This window comes from Dipodomys merriami, unplaced genomic scaffold (assembly GCF_024711535.1).
Source record: "Dipodomys merriami isolate MVZ:Mamm:240054 unplaced genomic scaffold, mDipMer1.0.p SCAF_15, whole genome shotgun sequence".
NCBI classification, from domain to species: domain Eukaryota; kingdom Metazoa; phylum Chordata; class Mammalia; order Rodentia; family Heteromyidae; genus Dipodomys; species Dipodomys merriami.
In genome coordinates this window covers 29756994-29774284 of record NW_027202826.1, presented here as the reverse complement: position 1 = coordinate 29774284, position 17291 = coordinate 29756994, and the positions used below count along the sequence as shown (strand labels likewise).

Below are 17291 nucleotides of genomic sequence, written 5' to 3'. Positions count from 1 at the left end.
ACACTAGCCTTGAGCTGAAGAGCTGAGGGACAGCACCCAGGCCCAGAGTTCAGGCCCCACAACCGACAAAAAAAAAAAAATCAGTATTTCATGACTCCTAAGCATCTTAAAAATGAGGGGAGTATGTGGAGCTATGGCTCAAGTGGCAGAGTGCCAGCTTTGAGTAAAAAAGCCAAGTGAGACCCTGAATTCAGTTCCCAGTACCAGTACACAACACACACACACACACACACACACACGAAGAGAGGATATGCCTCAAGGGGAAAAAATTAAAATGTTTAAATATTTTAGTGTAATAAATTTAGCTACTTAGGATTTTTCTTCTTTTATTTCAATTTGGCAACAATCTAAAATATTTCTTCCAGAGCTACTGAACTAATGTTAAAGCAGAACACTGAGTTAACCCAAGGTACTGAATTACTAATTAGTTATACTCCAAAATGCTAGATTTCGTGAATCTGTATAATGAACACTAGCTACAAATTTGTCTAGAATTTATAAATATTTTGCTATTTTGAGAATACAATGTTATTTCAATGGCAGTAAGAATTAGTATAAATCTTGAGAAAATTTAAAATTTATATGACCTGTGGTCCTTTCAACTGGTGTAGAAACTGAGGCAGTAATTAGGTTGTTTGAAACATTAGCTTTATCATTATACAGTAATAAAAATTACACATTTCTTTTACTAATATGGTAAATAAATAGTGGTCAATTTATGGCATCAGTCAATTATAGTCACATTTTAGTAGTATAAATATCCATGTTAATAAAATTATAAGCACATTTTAATAAGTATGATCCACAAATGTTAACTCTTCAAGATAGTTGAATGGAAACTCAGGAAAATCAAGAATTTTGTGGCCACAAATGACATTTTTATTAAAGTTTAAATTTTTCAGAATAATATCAGGGAAGATAATTTTAACACAAAGCTACAGATATTTCCTGGTGATCAGATTCTGTGCGGAGGAAATACTAAAAATGTGCTCACTTTACTGAAGGTGACCACTTTTTGACCAGTGTTATACAACTGCTCATTAAACTGACAGTCACAGTTGTACAGTTGTTGCTAATTTCAGTGCCAACACTTAAAATATGTGAATGCTGTCTTAATACTCTTATTTAATATGCTATAAATGTGAAGATGGCCCTCGGATGCTTAAAGGATAAGGAATGATTGATGGTACTTGCCAATAAAACTACAGATGGTTATGCTAAAAATATGCTTTGAAAGCAATTGTGATGGGCTAGAAGGCTTAATTGGCTACTTTGAATAACCAAGTTCATTGCTAATGTGTACCATTCATGCATTCAATGGCCTTTACATCCTGAAATAAAATCTCCCCATTTGTAAAAGAAAAAAAAATACATGCACATACAAGAAAACACCCAAATCATGACAGCTAACTGCAAGCCTCATCCTATTCCTCAGCTCACTTCAGGAGCCTACAACAGACTGCCACAAAAAGTCTTAAATTCCAGGGCATTTTTTTTGTGCGAGTGGGGGGAGACATTTGAACGCCTGGAGATGGCTGTCTATGTCTAGAAGGTAGCTGAAACACTCTGCAGTCTGGTGCAGACTTATACAACAGTTAGGATCATGTAACTGCTCAGAACCACACATGCCCCTGTCTGTCAAACTCATTTCTGCAAGCATCATCAAGCTGCAAAGGGGGTTTTGTTCAAAACGAAGGTCTGTTTTTAATATCAGTGGTGGAGTCTGCCTCTAAAATACTCTTTCAAGTAGCAGGATGAACTGTTTTTGCCATTTAAAGTCAGAATCCACATGACTTGGGATAAAACTCTGTCAGGCTACTTTAACAGGAAATGGTTGAGCATTCTGAAAACAATCAAAAAGGCCCACTGACCATATTGTTTTCTTGAGCCTTCAGGGAGAACAAAAAAAAATTCATGAAAAAAAGTAAATCTACTAGGATGTTTCAATCCACTGTTCCATTCACAAACTAGTATATTCTCCATAATTTCATTTTGGTTATTTTTGCATTAATTCATTGCTTACAAAGTTAATAGAGACATAAGGAGAAAAGATACAAGCAAAAACACAATTCATGCAGGCAAAGCATCAGTAAAATGTCTTAAATGACCAATGGCCCTGATAGCTATGCACCCACCCAGGACAGGACTTACTTGCGTGCCGAGCTCTGTGCTTGTGTGGTCTGCTATGATCTCTGTCGGAGCGTGGGTCTTCTCCCTGCTCTGTGCCTTCTGATGAGACGGCAAAGGAGACCAGAGAAGGAGGTGCTTCTGACTGCCCTCCTTCCACTGGGGAAACCACACACCCCTTTCCTGCCTGCAGCCTGCGCCCTTCTGCCTTCTGTCTGTCAGAGCAGTCGAAGATCACTTCCACACGGGCCAGTCCCAGATCGTCTTCAGCTTCCTCTCCCTGGATCACTGTCAATTCTCTGCCACTGGATATCTGGATGATCTTGCTGGACCTCAGAGAAGGGTCTGCTTTCTCATGAGCAGTCACTGAATTGATGTGCAAGGCCTCCTCATGGTAGAAGCTAGAGTCTGGGTCAGGAGATTTTAAAATTTCAGCTCCCTGGACAGCCACTCCAGGGCCCTGACTGCCCTTGTGTCTCGCCTCAGAGAGTGACAGCTGTAGCTCCACCACAGGGCCTGCTCCTACCTTCTCCCTCAGGATGGTTTCTTCAGCCAAATAGCCTTCCTGGGAGTCAAGCATTTGGGGATCCCTTTGGTGGCTCAGATCTGTTTCTTTTTCTATGTCTCTGATACAATTGGAAGCACTTCTGTGGTCTTCAGCTAGGGGAGCCCCACCCTGGACCGAGGTGGTAAAGACCTCCCCGTGCTGGGTCTGGATGGCTGGGCGAATCTGTAGGGTCGTCCTTTCCACACACTCCCCATGTGGGAGCTGTTCCTGGGGTTCATTCTGAGTTTCGGAGACCAAAGCTTCACTTATTCCACTAGATGGTCTGCAGACAAAAGAACAATTCCAGACAGTGAAACCAAAGTGAGTCCTACCTGCCAGAGAGTTTCCTGCCATTTATGATATTTAATACATGATACAATCAATATGTTCCCTCTGTGTCCACTGTAGTACAACATAACTTGAAAACGGGTTCTTGTGATTAAACCTTTTCAAATAGCCAGGTGCTGGTGGCTCACACCTTTAATCCTAGCTACTCAGGAGACTGGGATCTGAGGATCCTGGTTCAAAGCCAACCTAGGCTGGAAAGTCTGTGAGACTCTTGCCTCCAATTAACCACCAAACAAAGCCAGGAGTGGAGCTGTGGCTCAAGTAGGTAGAGTGCCACCCTTGAGCAGAAAAAGCTAAGGGACAGTACTCAGGCCCTGAGTTCAAGCCCCAGTGCCATCACACACACACACACACACACACACACACACACACACAAGCTTTCCAATAAACTATTCTTTAAAGCACACAGAAATATTTACAAAATATTTGAAGCCTAATTCTATCCTAAGGTCACTTTTTTTTAAAATAAGCACAGGATGCAGTCAAATGTCCTTTTTTTTTTTTTTTTAAGTGATTGGGATATTGCCACTTCCTTGTGTTTGCTACAAGGTGACAAAACATTTATGGAATAAATTGTGGTCTAGACATTTTTCACGTCACCCAAACAAACCCAACAGCTTCAAATCAAGATTAAATTACAGATAATTCAAGTAATCCTTTTACAGGCTCTGCCTTCTTGAAAGAAATGAAATAGAAGCTAGGTTTGTTTTTTTAAAGCTCCACTAGGCATGTGTGTGGTAACAAGTGGACCCTAGCCTGGCACTCTGTGTAAAGAGAAATGCTTTCCACGCTGCACTCAGCCATTAAGTCATGGAGTATTTATAACTGAGACCTCTTCCCTTCTACTGGAATGAGACTTCTCCAGCATTCTCCTATTCGGATCTCTGAAGGCAAACTATTCCTTTATCTCTCCCCTTTGGAGCCCAGATCACCACAATCCTTTTTTATTTAGACTTAATCATACACAGCAGCTTTTGCTAGTTTGGGTTTGTGAGAAGCAATGTCAGTTTAAGAGTTAAACAACTTCTCTCTAAAGATCTAAATGCTTCTAGAAGAGAAGTAGCAGTTACTGAAACAGCTATAGGAGACACTCTCATTTTCACACTTGGATGTGTGTGTGTGTGTGTGTGTGTGTGTGTGTGCACGCGCACAAGTCCTGGGATTTGAACTCAGGTCCTGAGCACTGTCCCTGGGGTTTATTTTGCTTCCACCTGGTGCTCTACCACTTAAGCCACAGCTCTGCTTTCAGCATTTTTGGTGATTGATTGGAGATAAGAGTCTCCTGGATTTCCTGCCTGGGTTGGTTTGAAACCTTGATCTCTAGATCAAGGTGAGCCACTGGCTCTTGGTTTATTTTTTTTTAAAGCAGTCATAGCTGCTTGTCCCCCCCAAACCAAGGCAGGAATCACTCACCCAAGAAAGGAATTCTGTTTCTTCCTACTCAATGAAATTTACCTTACAATTCATGTGGAAGTACAATTTCTGACCAAGGTTCAAAATGTTTACTCCTTAAGTTTGCTTTTGGCTCCATTTGGCAAAACAAAACAAAAATTAATAGTCAAACAAAACACATCTTTTCTCTATAAAGATACTCTGAAATGCTTCCTGGTAATATGATATTTTTAAAAACATTGCATCAAAGAGTTTTTGATAGCAAGTTGGACCATCTTTACGTAGGAAACAATTAATACACTCTGTCAAACAGAATCTGAGGGAAGCAAAAGATCAGAGAGTTTTAATCTAAAAAGACCTTGAGAGGAAAATAGATCAAATCACTTAGAATCACGTAAGACAGCAATAATCAAGCCAAGGGAGTAATTTAAATTCATTCCCATGGTATATACTAGAATGAAGCCAAATGCACAAAATAAAAGCTAAGATCTCTTGTTGAGCACCAGTGGCTCACACCTGTAATCCTAGCTCCTCAAAGGCTGAGATATGAGGATCTGGGTTCAAAGCCAGCCTGGGCAGCAAAATCCATGAGACTTATCTCCAATTAACCACCAAAAAAAGCTGGAAGTAGAGCTGTGTTTCAAGTAGTAGAGCAATAGTCTTGAGCAAAAGTACTCAGGGACAGTACCCAGACCCTGAGTTTAAGCCCCAGAATCACATGCGTTAAGATCTCTTCACAATTGAATTAAAATGTATATACATGAATAAGAGGCATAAAAGCCTCACATAAATGAGAGAGAAATGATATTAAATCTTTAACCACTCACTTCACTATAGTCTCTACAGGAACACAACGTTTCTACAACATAGTTTTATGACCACTACTTTTATGTCTTATCATTTCAATAAAGTTTAAGATAAGCGACTTTGAATGAAAGGGGGGTGTTTAAATATAGTCTTCCTCAGCTATCTTTGGGCACTAATCCAGAAAGAGTCAAACACTTGTCCTCTAGTGAGAGCCAGCAGGGATGGAAGGGAGAGAAAACATAATTGTAGGGAGCCACATTCAGATCTCCAGGGTATAGGTGGTGAGGATGAGGCTCGTGGTGGCCTTCGGGATGATTTTAATGGAAGAGTTCATATTGAATCCCGTTAATTAATGATTTATTTCTTAAAGAATCAAAAATACCCAGGATAATGATGATAAGGACCATGTTTCTAGTTACTCAATGTAGTAGAGAACTAGCTTATTTGTTCTAGAAAGTAAATAGATACCTGGAACTCAACTTTTAAGCCACGAGGGATTTTTTTTAAATCATTATTTTTATTTCTTCAGAGATAGCCATCATAATCAAAACAAGAACTAGAAGATGATGTCCTGGACAACAACTGTGTTCTGGAGAAATTGGCCTCATTAAGACATTAAAAAAAAAACAGAGGGAATAAAATAGAAAAGATTGTTTTCCCTGTTTTGGATATGACTGAAACTTCTCAAACATGGTGATCTTTGAATACTTCACAGATTTATAGGGGATGATGGCTGTGATTCTGTAGAACTGTTACTTGCCAACATTCCTCACTGGGTTCCTTCAAAGAGCAAATGGCAGCTTTATAAATAAGCAAGAGCCCAAGCGTTTGGTGAATAAATGTTTAGATGTAGGGTTCTAAGAAGATGCTAAATTTTTCTTCTTGTCACAAGATTTGAGTCTTTGTAAGTTCATGTTTATGTAGAAATGGGATCCTACTGAATGACTAGCTTAGGTTTAATTCTCTATGCAATATTTCTGCAGAGACTTAAAACCCAGAGTCTAGGGAGAGAAGGAAAGGGAGAGAGAGAGAGAGAAAGAGAGAGAGAGACAGAGACAGAGACAGAGACAGAGACAGAGACAGAGAGAGAGAGAGATCCCTGCTAGGCCTAAGTTGCAAGATCAGTATGGATGGAGTATCCTGGATTTGTACAGTGTAAAAGTGTGGATGCTGTCATTTTTTATGATTGCCCTCAACCTTGTGTCCTTACTTTTACCTTTTAAAGTTCTCCTTTGTATTTTTAAATCATAGCAGTATTTGGAGAGATTGAATGCATAAGTGATTTGCTTTTCCATGTGTGTAAATGCCTGTGTAGGGGCTTGAATTTGGGGCCTTACACTCTCATTTGTTTTTTTCCACCCAAGGCTGGTGTTCTACAACATTTGAGCCACAGATCCACTTCTGGTTTTTTGCTGATTAACTGGAGTTAAGAGTCTCATGGATTAGTCTGCCAAGGCTGGCGTTGAATCTTAAGCCTCAGATCTCAGCCTCCTAAACAGCATGAGCCACTAGCTGTATGTGTGTGTGTGTGTATATGTGTGCGTGCATATGCACATGTGTGCATGTGTGCATGCCAGTACTAGAGCTTGAACTCAGGGCCTGGGTACTGTCCCTTAGCTTTTCACTCAAGGCTGGTGCTCTGGCACTTGAGCCACACTCTACTTTCAGCTTTTGATGGTTAATTGGAGATAAAAAGAGTCTCATGGCCTTTCCCACCCAAGGTAGCTTCAATCCTCTATCCTTAGATCTCAGCCTTATGAGTAGCTATGATTATACATACAAGACACCAGTGCCTGGCCTGAGATTTACTTTTTTTTGTCTATTGTGGGGTTTGAACTCAAGGCCTAGGTTTTATCCTTGAGCTTTTTTTTGGGGGGGGGGGAAGGAGTCGGTCGTGGGGCTTGAACTCTTGGCCTGGTCGCTGTCCCTCAGCTCTTCAGCTCAAGGTGAGTGCTCTACCACTTGAGCAACAGTGCCACTTCCGGTTTTCTGGTGGTTTATTGGAGAGAAGAGTCTCACAGACTTTTCCTGCCTGGGCTGGCTTTGAACCATGATCCTCAGATCTCAGCCTCCTGAATAGCTTGGATTACAGGCATGAGCTACTGGCACCTGGCTGCCCTTGAGCTTTTTTGTTCAAGGCTAGTGCTCTACCACTTTGAGCAACAGCTCCACTTCCAGTTTTCGGGAGATTGGAGATAAGAGTCTCACGATCTTTCCTGCTCAGGCTGACTTCAAACTACCATCCTCAGATCTCAGCCTACCAGCACTATGATTTGCTTTTGATAGCTCAAATATTGATTATATTGTCCTGGAGTAAAGATTTTTAAAAATATGTTTTTATCTGTTCTCAAGTACTGATTCCATTGGAGGTCCTGGAAAGCATAAATCTGAGATTTTTAAGCTTTTAAAAAATGCTCATTTATCATTAATATTTTTGTTTTGTTTTGTTTGTCCCATCTCCTAGGTATGCTTTGTGAAAATAGTACAGGCCAATAATGTAACACAACGTTTTTAATTCATCTGCGAATCTGGAAACTATAACTGAATAACCCGAGCTGTCAGAAAATCTTAATGTTAGAAGGAATTATCAGATTGTGCTCCATCTTCTGAACAGTCTCAGGAAGCACTTGGAACAAAAGCACTTTAACTCTCCATCAGCAAGCTCAGTTGGACAGAAGTGACCATGTTTCAAATGCTGTGGCCATTCTGTTTAAGTTTCCTGATCTTCTACAAAGCACCTTACCAAGTCTGTCATAAATGATATTATATAGATGCACTAGGAGCTCTCGCTGTTCCTACCTAGCTTCAAGAGAACAGACCGCTTCCAGCCCAGGGCTATACCTTTTCACAAGCATCTGCAGGGAGTCCACTATGCTCTCCATGAGCTTGATGACTTCAGGGTAGGTGAGGTCTGTGCATGGGTTGCCATTGATAGACACAACTTCATCCCCCTCACACAGTCCCGATCCAGAGGCTTTGCTCTGGCTTCGAATCTGGGGAGAGCAAAAAGTAAAAGGAGGAACAGAATCACTCAACTTGTACAAACCATACCACCATCTATGAGACAAAGAGAAATAAATCTGCAAACTGGGAAATCAGCCCTGAGTTTTCATTCACTTATTAGCCTATAAGCCTATTAATAGTAAACAGTGTTCATGACCACACACACACACACACACACACACACACACACACACACACACACACACACACACATTTCTGAATGAGGTCATTTAATTTATCATTGTAAGAAGACAGGGAAAATGGAAAGTGTATATCAATGGGAAGAAACCAGAAGAAAGATATTAGATGTTTAAATTGATCACGTGTTGAAAATAATCATTCTACATTTAAAGTATCTTTAAACCCAGACTGAAAACAATTGTTTCCATTCAAATAAAATGTAAGGCTGACCAGGTGATGATGGTTCCCACATGTAAATTCTAGCTATTCAGGAGGCTGAGATCTGAGGATTGTAGTTAGAAGCCATCTGAGGCAGAAAAGTTGGTGAGACTCTTACCTCCAATAAACTACTCAGAAAAGGCTGGAAGTGGCACTGTTGCTCAAGTGGTAGAGTCTAGCCTTGTACACAAAGAAGCTCAGGGACAGCATCCCATGCCCTGAGTTTCAAGCCCCAGGACCAGCAAAAAAAAATACAGTAAGCCTGGCCCCAGTGACTCACACTTGTAATCCTAGCTACTCAAGAGACTAAGATCTTAGGATCATGGTCAGAAGCCAGCCCAGGCAAGAAAGTCTGTGAGACTCTTATCTCCAATTAACCAGTAAGAAAAGCAGAAGTGGAGGTGTGATTCAAGTGGTCGAGCACCTGCCTTGAATGAAAATAAAAACTAAGCTAGAACTCAAGGCCCTGAGTTCAAGCCCCAACACTGGCAAAAATAATGAAAGAAGAATGAAAAGTGCCAAGTTGTAAGGATGGCATCAGATTCTAGAACAGAATGACATGCAAGAACAAATTAATAAACACCTAGAAGAAAACTCCAGAAGAGTAGAATAATGGCGAGGGGGCGCAGAAATCTTATGTAATTGTGGTAAAATGATGGCTTGATTAATTTCCATCTACCCTTCCAGTACTTTTCCCTTCCTTCCCTTGAGTGTTAAAGAGGAATGGTTTCTAGGGACTACATTGACTGAGCTCCTGGTTTTGGATTTGGCCAACAAGAAGCTCCAGTACGAGTTCAAGGAGCAAAGGGCAGGTCAGGGTTTGGGGTTCGCTGCTGGGTGTGCATGGCTCTTTGGGCAGAGAGCTGTAACTCATGGCAGTCTACCTCTCTCCCCTAGTACCTTAACTCTTGTTAAGCTCCATATATACACTCACTGTCTTCCTGCATCTCTAGGCCTCAGGGTAGTAAGAGTTTCCTGCTCTTCATCCCTGGGGTTTGGGGTACTGCATTATAATGTCCTGGTTTCCTTGAAATTATTGTTAAGTCCCCAAATTACATTAGCTAGAAGTGAGTCTTTGAGTATGTCACTTACTTCCTGCTGGTACCCTAGTGTACTTGAATTTCATTTTCCAATGTCAGCTAGTTTAATAGTCCTTAATCAACTATGTAGCATGATTTAAAACTTCAACTGTTAAGAACACTTGAAGATACTATTCTAGAGGTTTTCTGCTCAAGGGGATTCCTCTCTGATGATTAAAATTCAGATTCTGAGTCCAGAGATGTCAAAATCAATAAGAAGTAATGTGTAAAGTAATATGTGTGCATGCTGACCCCGGGGCTTGAACTCAGGACCTGTCCACTGTCCCTGAGCTTTTTCCTCAAGGCTAACAATACCACTTGAGCTACAGTTCCACTTCTGTTTTTTGTGGGGGTTTTTTATGGTTTTGGGTTTTTTTGGTTTTTTAATTGGAGTAAAAAGGTTCAAGGGCTTTCCTGCTTGGGCTGAGGATCCAACCTGGATCCTCAGACCCCAGCTTCCTTAATAGCTACTGATGCCCAGCTTAATAGGCAGCAATTCTTAAATAATATTACATAGTCATGTTCATGCCCAAATAGGGCCTGAAATACTTTAATTTGTCTCTGTTAGATGTCCAGTAATTCCTGATAAGGTCTTACTGCCAATGAAAACGTTAATTGATAGAGATTGTCAAATAATATTCTTGAAAGATTAAAGCCAAAACTGTAGCATTGTTGAAATGAGAGCTTTGGTTACTTTTATTCTTTTTTTTTTTTTTTTTTGGTCGGTCGTGGGGCTTGAACTCTGGGCCTGAGCGCTGTCCCTCAGCTCTTCAGCTCAAGGCGAGCGCTCTACCACTTGAGCTACAGCACCACTTCCTGGTTACTTTTATTCTTGATGGACCTATTTGTATTGGCAGAAATTGCAATCTATAGAATACAACCTATAGAACTAGAAGGAAGCAACAAGAGAGAACATTTGCTTGATTATGCAAACACCAAGTAGACTGACAAATGCTTTTGTTCTGACTTCCCTTTACATGAACTACGTAAAATGAAGGATCACAAGAGAGTTGCTAATAAGCCAAGAATCAAAGTTGGGAGTATACTTATTAGTTCATCTTTAATTCATTGAACTTTGTTTCTAAAATTTAAAAACTTGATTACTGACCACGCCTCTTCTTGAGATGTGGAGTCATTCATTCAATGGAATCAGATGGCCTAACTAAGAGTTCAGCCTTTAGAGAGCCAATGAGGGTTCAGGTTCAAGAAAGGTCCATATGTCCTAAAGTTTTTTGTGTGTGTTTTGTTATCGAAGCTCAAAGCAGCTTCATAAGCTTGCAGGGCACAAATGAAAAATGGATTCTTGGAAAGTAAATAAATCTTCATCTTCACAGAGCTATCATCCGCAACATACATTGCTTGACAGGCCATGTGCAGTTCATCATGGCGCCTGTCAGGGACCTTCTCATAGAAGCTAGTCAAGGAGGGCGGTGCACCATGGCAGAAGTCAGCCATCAGCATTCCTTTAGCAATCCATTCCTAGGTCAACTCTCAGAGGCAACTGCTGCGATGGCATTTGGCCAAATGTCTACATTTGTTGGAGCCACGGGAAATATTATTCCTTTAATAACCATGTGAAGGGGGTGCTATTGCATGCCTCTAATTCCAGCACTCTGGAGGCTGAGGTAGGAGGATTGCAAGTTTAAGGTCAGCCTGGGCTACATAGTGAGACATTGTCTCAACAGAGAAAGAGAAAAGGAGAAGAGGAGAGGAGGGATAAGGAAGGAAAGAAAGGTTAAGGGAAAGAAAAAGAGAGAGGAGGAAAGAGGGGAGGGGAGAGGGGGGAAGGAGAAGAAAGGGGAGAGAAGGGGAGGAAAATTATGTTAATATTTTGTCTCAAAATCTTGTCTGAAGAGCAAATCTTTCTCCATTTTTCCAAGAAGTATAAAACCAAATTTAAAAATGTAGCAGATCTCTTACAGCACACCACTCCCTTGCAGTCACCAGCCTCCATAGGTATTTTATGAAGTGTACATTCGTGTGGATTACTAATATAAGACCTTTACTTGATAGCATGTATGATTATATGTATTTATAATTAGCATAATTGCCCATTCTTATGTTTATGTATAGAAATTCTAGTTGTTGAAAATGTTCTTAGTTGTGAAAAAAAACATATATTGTCAGTGTGTCTGGACACATGAACCATTCAGTATTGACAATGCCAGTTCTGCCTCAGTGAATCTGCCATTAGCCTTGTTCTCAGCCACCAGTGCTAGAGCCACCAAATATAGGTGACAATGGCAAGAGAATCTACTCCAAAGTTGATTGACAAGGTCTGGATCCTAATTATGTGGCTCCAGTGTACATATCTGCCTGAACATGGACATGCTACCACTCTAAAGTATAAAACATGGGTCATCAGCCTGATCCTAGATGAGTAACAAGGATTAGAAGTAATGTGCACAAAATCCCATGATGTGCAAACAGTTCATAGACATGCTCTAGATAGGATGGTAAGTGCAAATGTAGGGGCTTCCTACACACACACACACACACACACACACACACACACACACACACACACACATACACAAATCACACACAACATGCAAGTATATACACACCGCCTACACATCACACACCGACCACCCATAACATATATCACATGTAACATATATCACACACCACACACATCACACTGCACACATCACATGCAAATCACATAAAGATCACATGTAACACACATCACACACAACCACCTATACACAAACCGCATACTCATTTTATGCAGATCCAACACAGCACACAACACATCTCACACATAAATGCATCACACAAAACACACACAACACATCGCAGTATACACCACATACCAATCACATCAAGATCAAACACATCACACAATGCATATCACACACAACACATCATACATCACACACATACACTCACCACATGAAAGAAATTTGCCAAATGAAAATAAAAGCTGTAAAATCATTGGTACTTAGTCCACAAGTAGTTTGAAAAATCTGTTTCCTGTTTCTCTTTTTTTAAATTTGGGGGCTATTTTGGTGATGTTAGGAGTGGACCCCAGAGCTTCCCATGTGCTCAGCGCTCCAACCACATCCCAGCTCTCTAGTCCTCCAGACATTTGGCACTATCTAACCATAATGCTTTATCTTGTAATGTGCTGTTTTATCTCACTTTTTGTGAAGATGTGCCTATTTCATTACTGGAAGTGAAAGAAAGTGAGCTTGTTTGTCACATTGCTGAATACAAATAACAATGCATGTAATTAGATATTAGTGCCATGTTCTTATTGACTATTCACTACTAAGTCTTTCACATTCTGTGTCATCTGTTGCTATGAAATTCTGTGAGGAATGTCAGTGTGTTTCAAGGTATACACATGTGCAGATGGCCTTACGCTGCCTTCAGTTGTACAGAGGAAAACTAAGAACACTTAGGGAATGTCCTTTGCCTGCAATTGCACGGCTAAGACCAGAACTTGAACGTGGGAAATCTGGCTCCAGATCCTTCTGTTTTTAATCACTATACAAGCTTCCTCCTCCATCGATGCCCTCAATTATCTATAGCAAACCCTGGAGGGAGGAGAGCAGGAGGAGGGAAGATTCAAGTAACACACAGGTGGGAGACAGAGAGGAAGGAAGGGGGAAGGCAGGGGTAATAAACTCTGCCTGGTCACTCCATAAACCAATGATTAGTTTTGTTTTTCTTTTTCTTCTTCCTTTTCTTTTTCTTTTTTGTCGGTCGTGGGGCCTGAACTCTGGGCCTGGGTGCTGTCCCTCAGCTCTTCAGCACAAGGCTAGTGCTCTACCACTTGAGCCACAGCACCACTTCCAGCTTTTTTCTGCTTATGTGGTGCTGAGGAATCGAACCCAGAGCCTCGTGCATGCAAGGCACGCACTCTACCACTGAGCCACCTTCCCAGCCCCCTTCTTCTTCTCTTTTAAATGAGAGTTATAGGTAAGGTATTCTTTCAAATTTTAGCAATGGACTGCTATTATGATTCAATTTGTTACAAATTTGGGTATCATGACCTTTTGTAAGCCATGACATGACATAACATACCTAGGAGAGCACATTCGAGTACATTCTTTCTGAGACCTCTTGTGGGCTGAGCCCACTAGATTATGAGAGAGAGTCACTGACCATCAAGCACAGTTGAATCCCCTTCAGTGTTTCTCAGTTTCATCAGATCTCATAACTCAGAGATTCTGATTGGGTAACTATTTACCAAACACTATGTATCATGGCCTACTGCTCTTTGATATATGCCAGAAAAGATTTATTTTACTGCTAGAAAGAAATGGAGAGTTAAGACTTCTCTAGGAAATTTAAGATTTTCAGCTATGCTATTTAGTTTTCTGAATCATTTCTTGAAGAAGAAAAAATTTAGAACTCTTTTTTTTCTTTTTTTCCCCCTTCATATAGAGAAAGCTGAGTAGGCCCAAAGGCATTTCATTCTCACACTTTATTTTTTATAATTTTATTTTATTGTAGAGGGGATGTACAGAGGGGTTACAGTTTCATAAGTAAGGTAATGAGCACATTTCTTTTTTTTTTTGGTCCGGTCGTGGGGGCTGAACTCTGGGCCTGGGCACTGTCCCTCAGCTCTTCAGGTCAAGGCTAGTGCTCTACCACTTGAGCCACAGCACCACTTCCGGCTTTTTTCTTTTTGCTTATGTGGTGCTGAGGAATCGAACCCAGGGCCTCAGGCATGCAAGGCAAGCACTCTACCACTGAGCCACCTTCCCAGCCCATGAGCACATTTCTTTTCGAACAATATTACCCTCTCCCTAGTTTTCTCCCACTTTCCCCACTCCTTCATCTTTTTTTCTTTATTTGTTCTTTTGTTTTGTTTTGTTTTGCTTTTTGGGGGGTCCGGTCGTGGGGCCTGAACTCTGGGTCTGGGCGCTTTCCCTCAGCTCTTCAGCTCAAGGATAGCACTCTACCACTTGAGCCACAGTGCCACTTCTGGCTCTTTTCTTATGTGGTGCTAAGGAATCGAACCCAGGGCCTCGAGCATGCAAGGCAAGTGCTCTACCACTGAGCCAACTTCCCAGCCCTCTTTATTTGTTCTTATTGCTTTATTTATACATATCCTAGAATTAACTAGAACCCAGCTATCAGAATGGAGTTCTCACACCCCTCTGTGCTGAACTATGTTATGTTGCGTGTATATGGCATATGAGCCTCAGCAGCTTGCTACCTGGAAAATTAAATTTTATTCTGGTAATTCTGTTCTCATGTATAACTTACGAATTTTCTACTCTACTGGAAGATATGGGAAAGAAAAAATATTAGCATGAAATCTAGCTTACCCTGTTTGAGATGACCCACATATATACAATAAACTTTTAAAGCCTGGTGATCATGAAAAGCCTGAAAGAGACCTTGGGCAATAATTAAAAATATAGAGGTTAAAACTTTTAGATGGAAACCCTGAAGTAATTTATGATTTCACAGCTTTTTATTTTTATTTTGTTTATTTATTTATTTTTGTCAGTCGTGGGGCTTGAATTCTGGGCCTGGGCACTGTCCCTCAGCTCTTCAGCTCAAGGCGAGCGCTCTACTACTTGAACTACAGCGCCACTTCCGGTTTTCTGGTGGTTTATTGGAGATAAGAGTTTCACAGACTTTCCTGCCTGGGCTGGCTTTGAACCGCGATTCTCGGATCTCAGCCTCCTGAGTAGCTAGGATTACAGGCGTGAGCCACTGGCGCCCAGCTATTTCACAGCTTTTTGTAAAGTTCTAGCCCTTTCTCAATATTCTTGTTCAGGTGTTTGGCAAGACTTCCACATATCTATGTTTGGTTCTTCAACAAAAGCTCTAAATAGGTGTGCAGTCTTCAGTGGACACCAGAGAAATGACCGGAATGGTCACCAGTAGTCATGACAAGAGCAAATGGCGGTAGCTGTACTAGACTAAGTAATTCTTCTCTTGAAGGGGCTGCTATCCAGAGCCTACATGCTCACCTTGGCCTGTGGTAGAACAATTTCCTAATACCAAAACTGAGTTCACAAATAGCTAGAAACTAGCCTGGCACCTATGGCTCACGCTTTTAGTCCTAAGCTACTCAGGAAGCTGAGATCTAAGATCATCATTCAAAAATAGCCTGGACAGGAAAGTCCACGAGACTCTTATCTCCAATTAACTCCCCAATTAAAAGCCAGAAGTGAAGCTGTGGTTCAACTGTTAGAGTGGTAGCCTTGAACAAAAAGACTCAGGGACAGTGTCCAGGGCTTGAGTTCAAGCTTCAGGACCACCAGCTCCCTCCCCCCCCACACACACAAAAGATTTGCCAGAAACTAATATCTACCATGGTGAAGGCTTTCTGGAAATCAGGAACAAACACTATTTTGTACAGACAAAAGACAAGAACTAGAAATCATAAAATGAAACAATAAGCCAAATAGTGAAGTTTAAAAAAAAGCATCCTGGCCCCTATAGAAATTCAAACCATAAATTGGAAAAAAGAGACTTGAGAAGATGCCTAGAAGATGGACACATCTATAAGAAATGTAACTACGGGTTGAGTAAATCAACTGTGAATGGGAAGGCTGGCAAAGCCAGGATGCCGGATCACTCCACCTCGGTCCCACCCATCTAGGGGCCAGGGACACTGTGGAGACGAGAAGATAAAGGAGTTTTCCCCAGACTCTCCCATGTGCCCACGGTGGAGTGGCAGCACCAGCGTGGCTGGTGCATCAGCGTGGCAGGTGCACCAGCGTGGCAGGTGCACCAGCGTGGCAGGTGCATCAGCGTGGCAGGTGCACCAGCGTGGCAGGTGCATCAGCATGGCAGGTGCATCAGCGTGGCAGGAGCACCTACTGGAGACTGGCACTGGGAACCAAAGGGAGCAGAGAGAGGATGCTGGCCTGGCGGCTTCTGGTTGGTGCTTTCTGCTCCATGATGACCTTACTCTGGACTCAGCTTTGCTTTTAGTCTACTGGCAGCCTCCTAACCCCAGATCATGGCTAAAGTATGCAGCCCTTGACCCTGCTGTGGTCCCAGAGGTCTCCCGACTCCTCTGTTTCCTGATTCTGGGCCACGTGGACAGTCCCCTTGGGCATGCACTTCCCCAGCACTGTGGGAGTGTACAGTGCTGGGGTGAGGGGCGCCAGCCTCCAGATCACAGTCAGTTCTGAAAGCGCCTTTCTGATTCCAAAAACACCAGAGGGTTCTCACTCCTTTCAGTGAACTCAGAATGGGAACAGAGTAATAGGGTGAGAACCAGCTTAGAGGGTAAGGAGGAGAGGCAACTACTTCAAACAGATAGAAAAAGAGGATAAGGATGCAGAACCTGAATGTTTCAAGGAAGAGGAGAAAGAAAACTTAGGAACTTACATCAAATAACTGTGGAAAGTCATCTGCTAAATTCAAAGGAGAGAAATGAGACAAGGATTACAACTTCACAATGAGGTAAGGCCCTGAGTTCAGTCAAAAACTACAGACACACACACACACACACACACACACACACACACACACGCTTATGTACACTTACAAACCTGAACAATGGAATTGAGGCCCTGAAGTCAATCAAACACTACAAACACACACACACACACACACACACACTCATGTACACTTACAAATCTGAACAATGGAATTAAGGCCCTGAG

The 17291-nt window shown here is 41.6% G+C and overlaps 1 protein-coding gene across 2 annotated transcripts in view; it reads right to left on the bottom strand.

Moving 5' to 3' along the window:
* Positions 1 to 17291, bottom strand: part of Synpo2 (synaptopodin 2) — a 146144-nt gene that overhangs the window by 36138 nt on the left and 92715 nt on the right. For both annotated transcript variants that reach the window (XM_070022507.1, XM_070022506.1), the window contains exons 2-3: positions 8063 to 8214; positions 2152 to 2957 (exon numbers count right to left, since the gene is read on the bottom strand). In XM_070022507.1, the coding sequence (XP_069878608.1) occupies positions 2152 to 2957; positions 8063 to 8214 (958 nt within the window). The remainder of the gene's footprint in view (positions 1 to 2151; positions 2958 to 8062; positions 8215 to 17291) is intronic.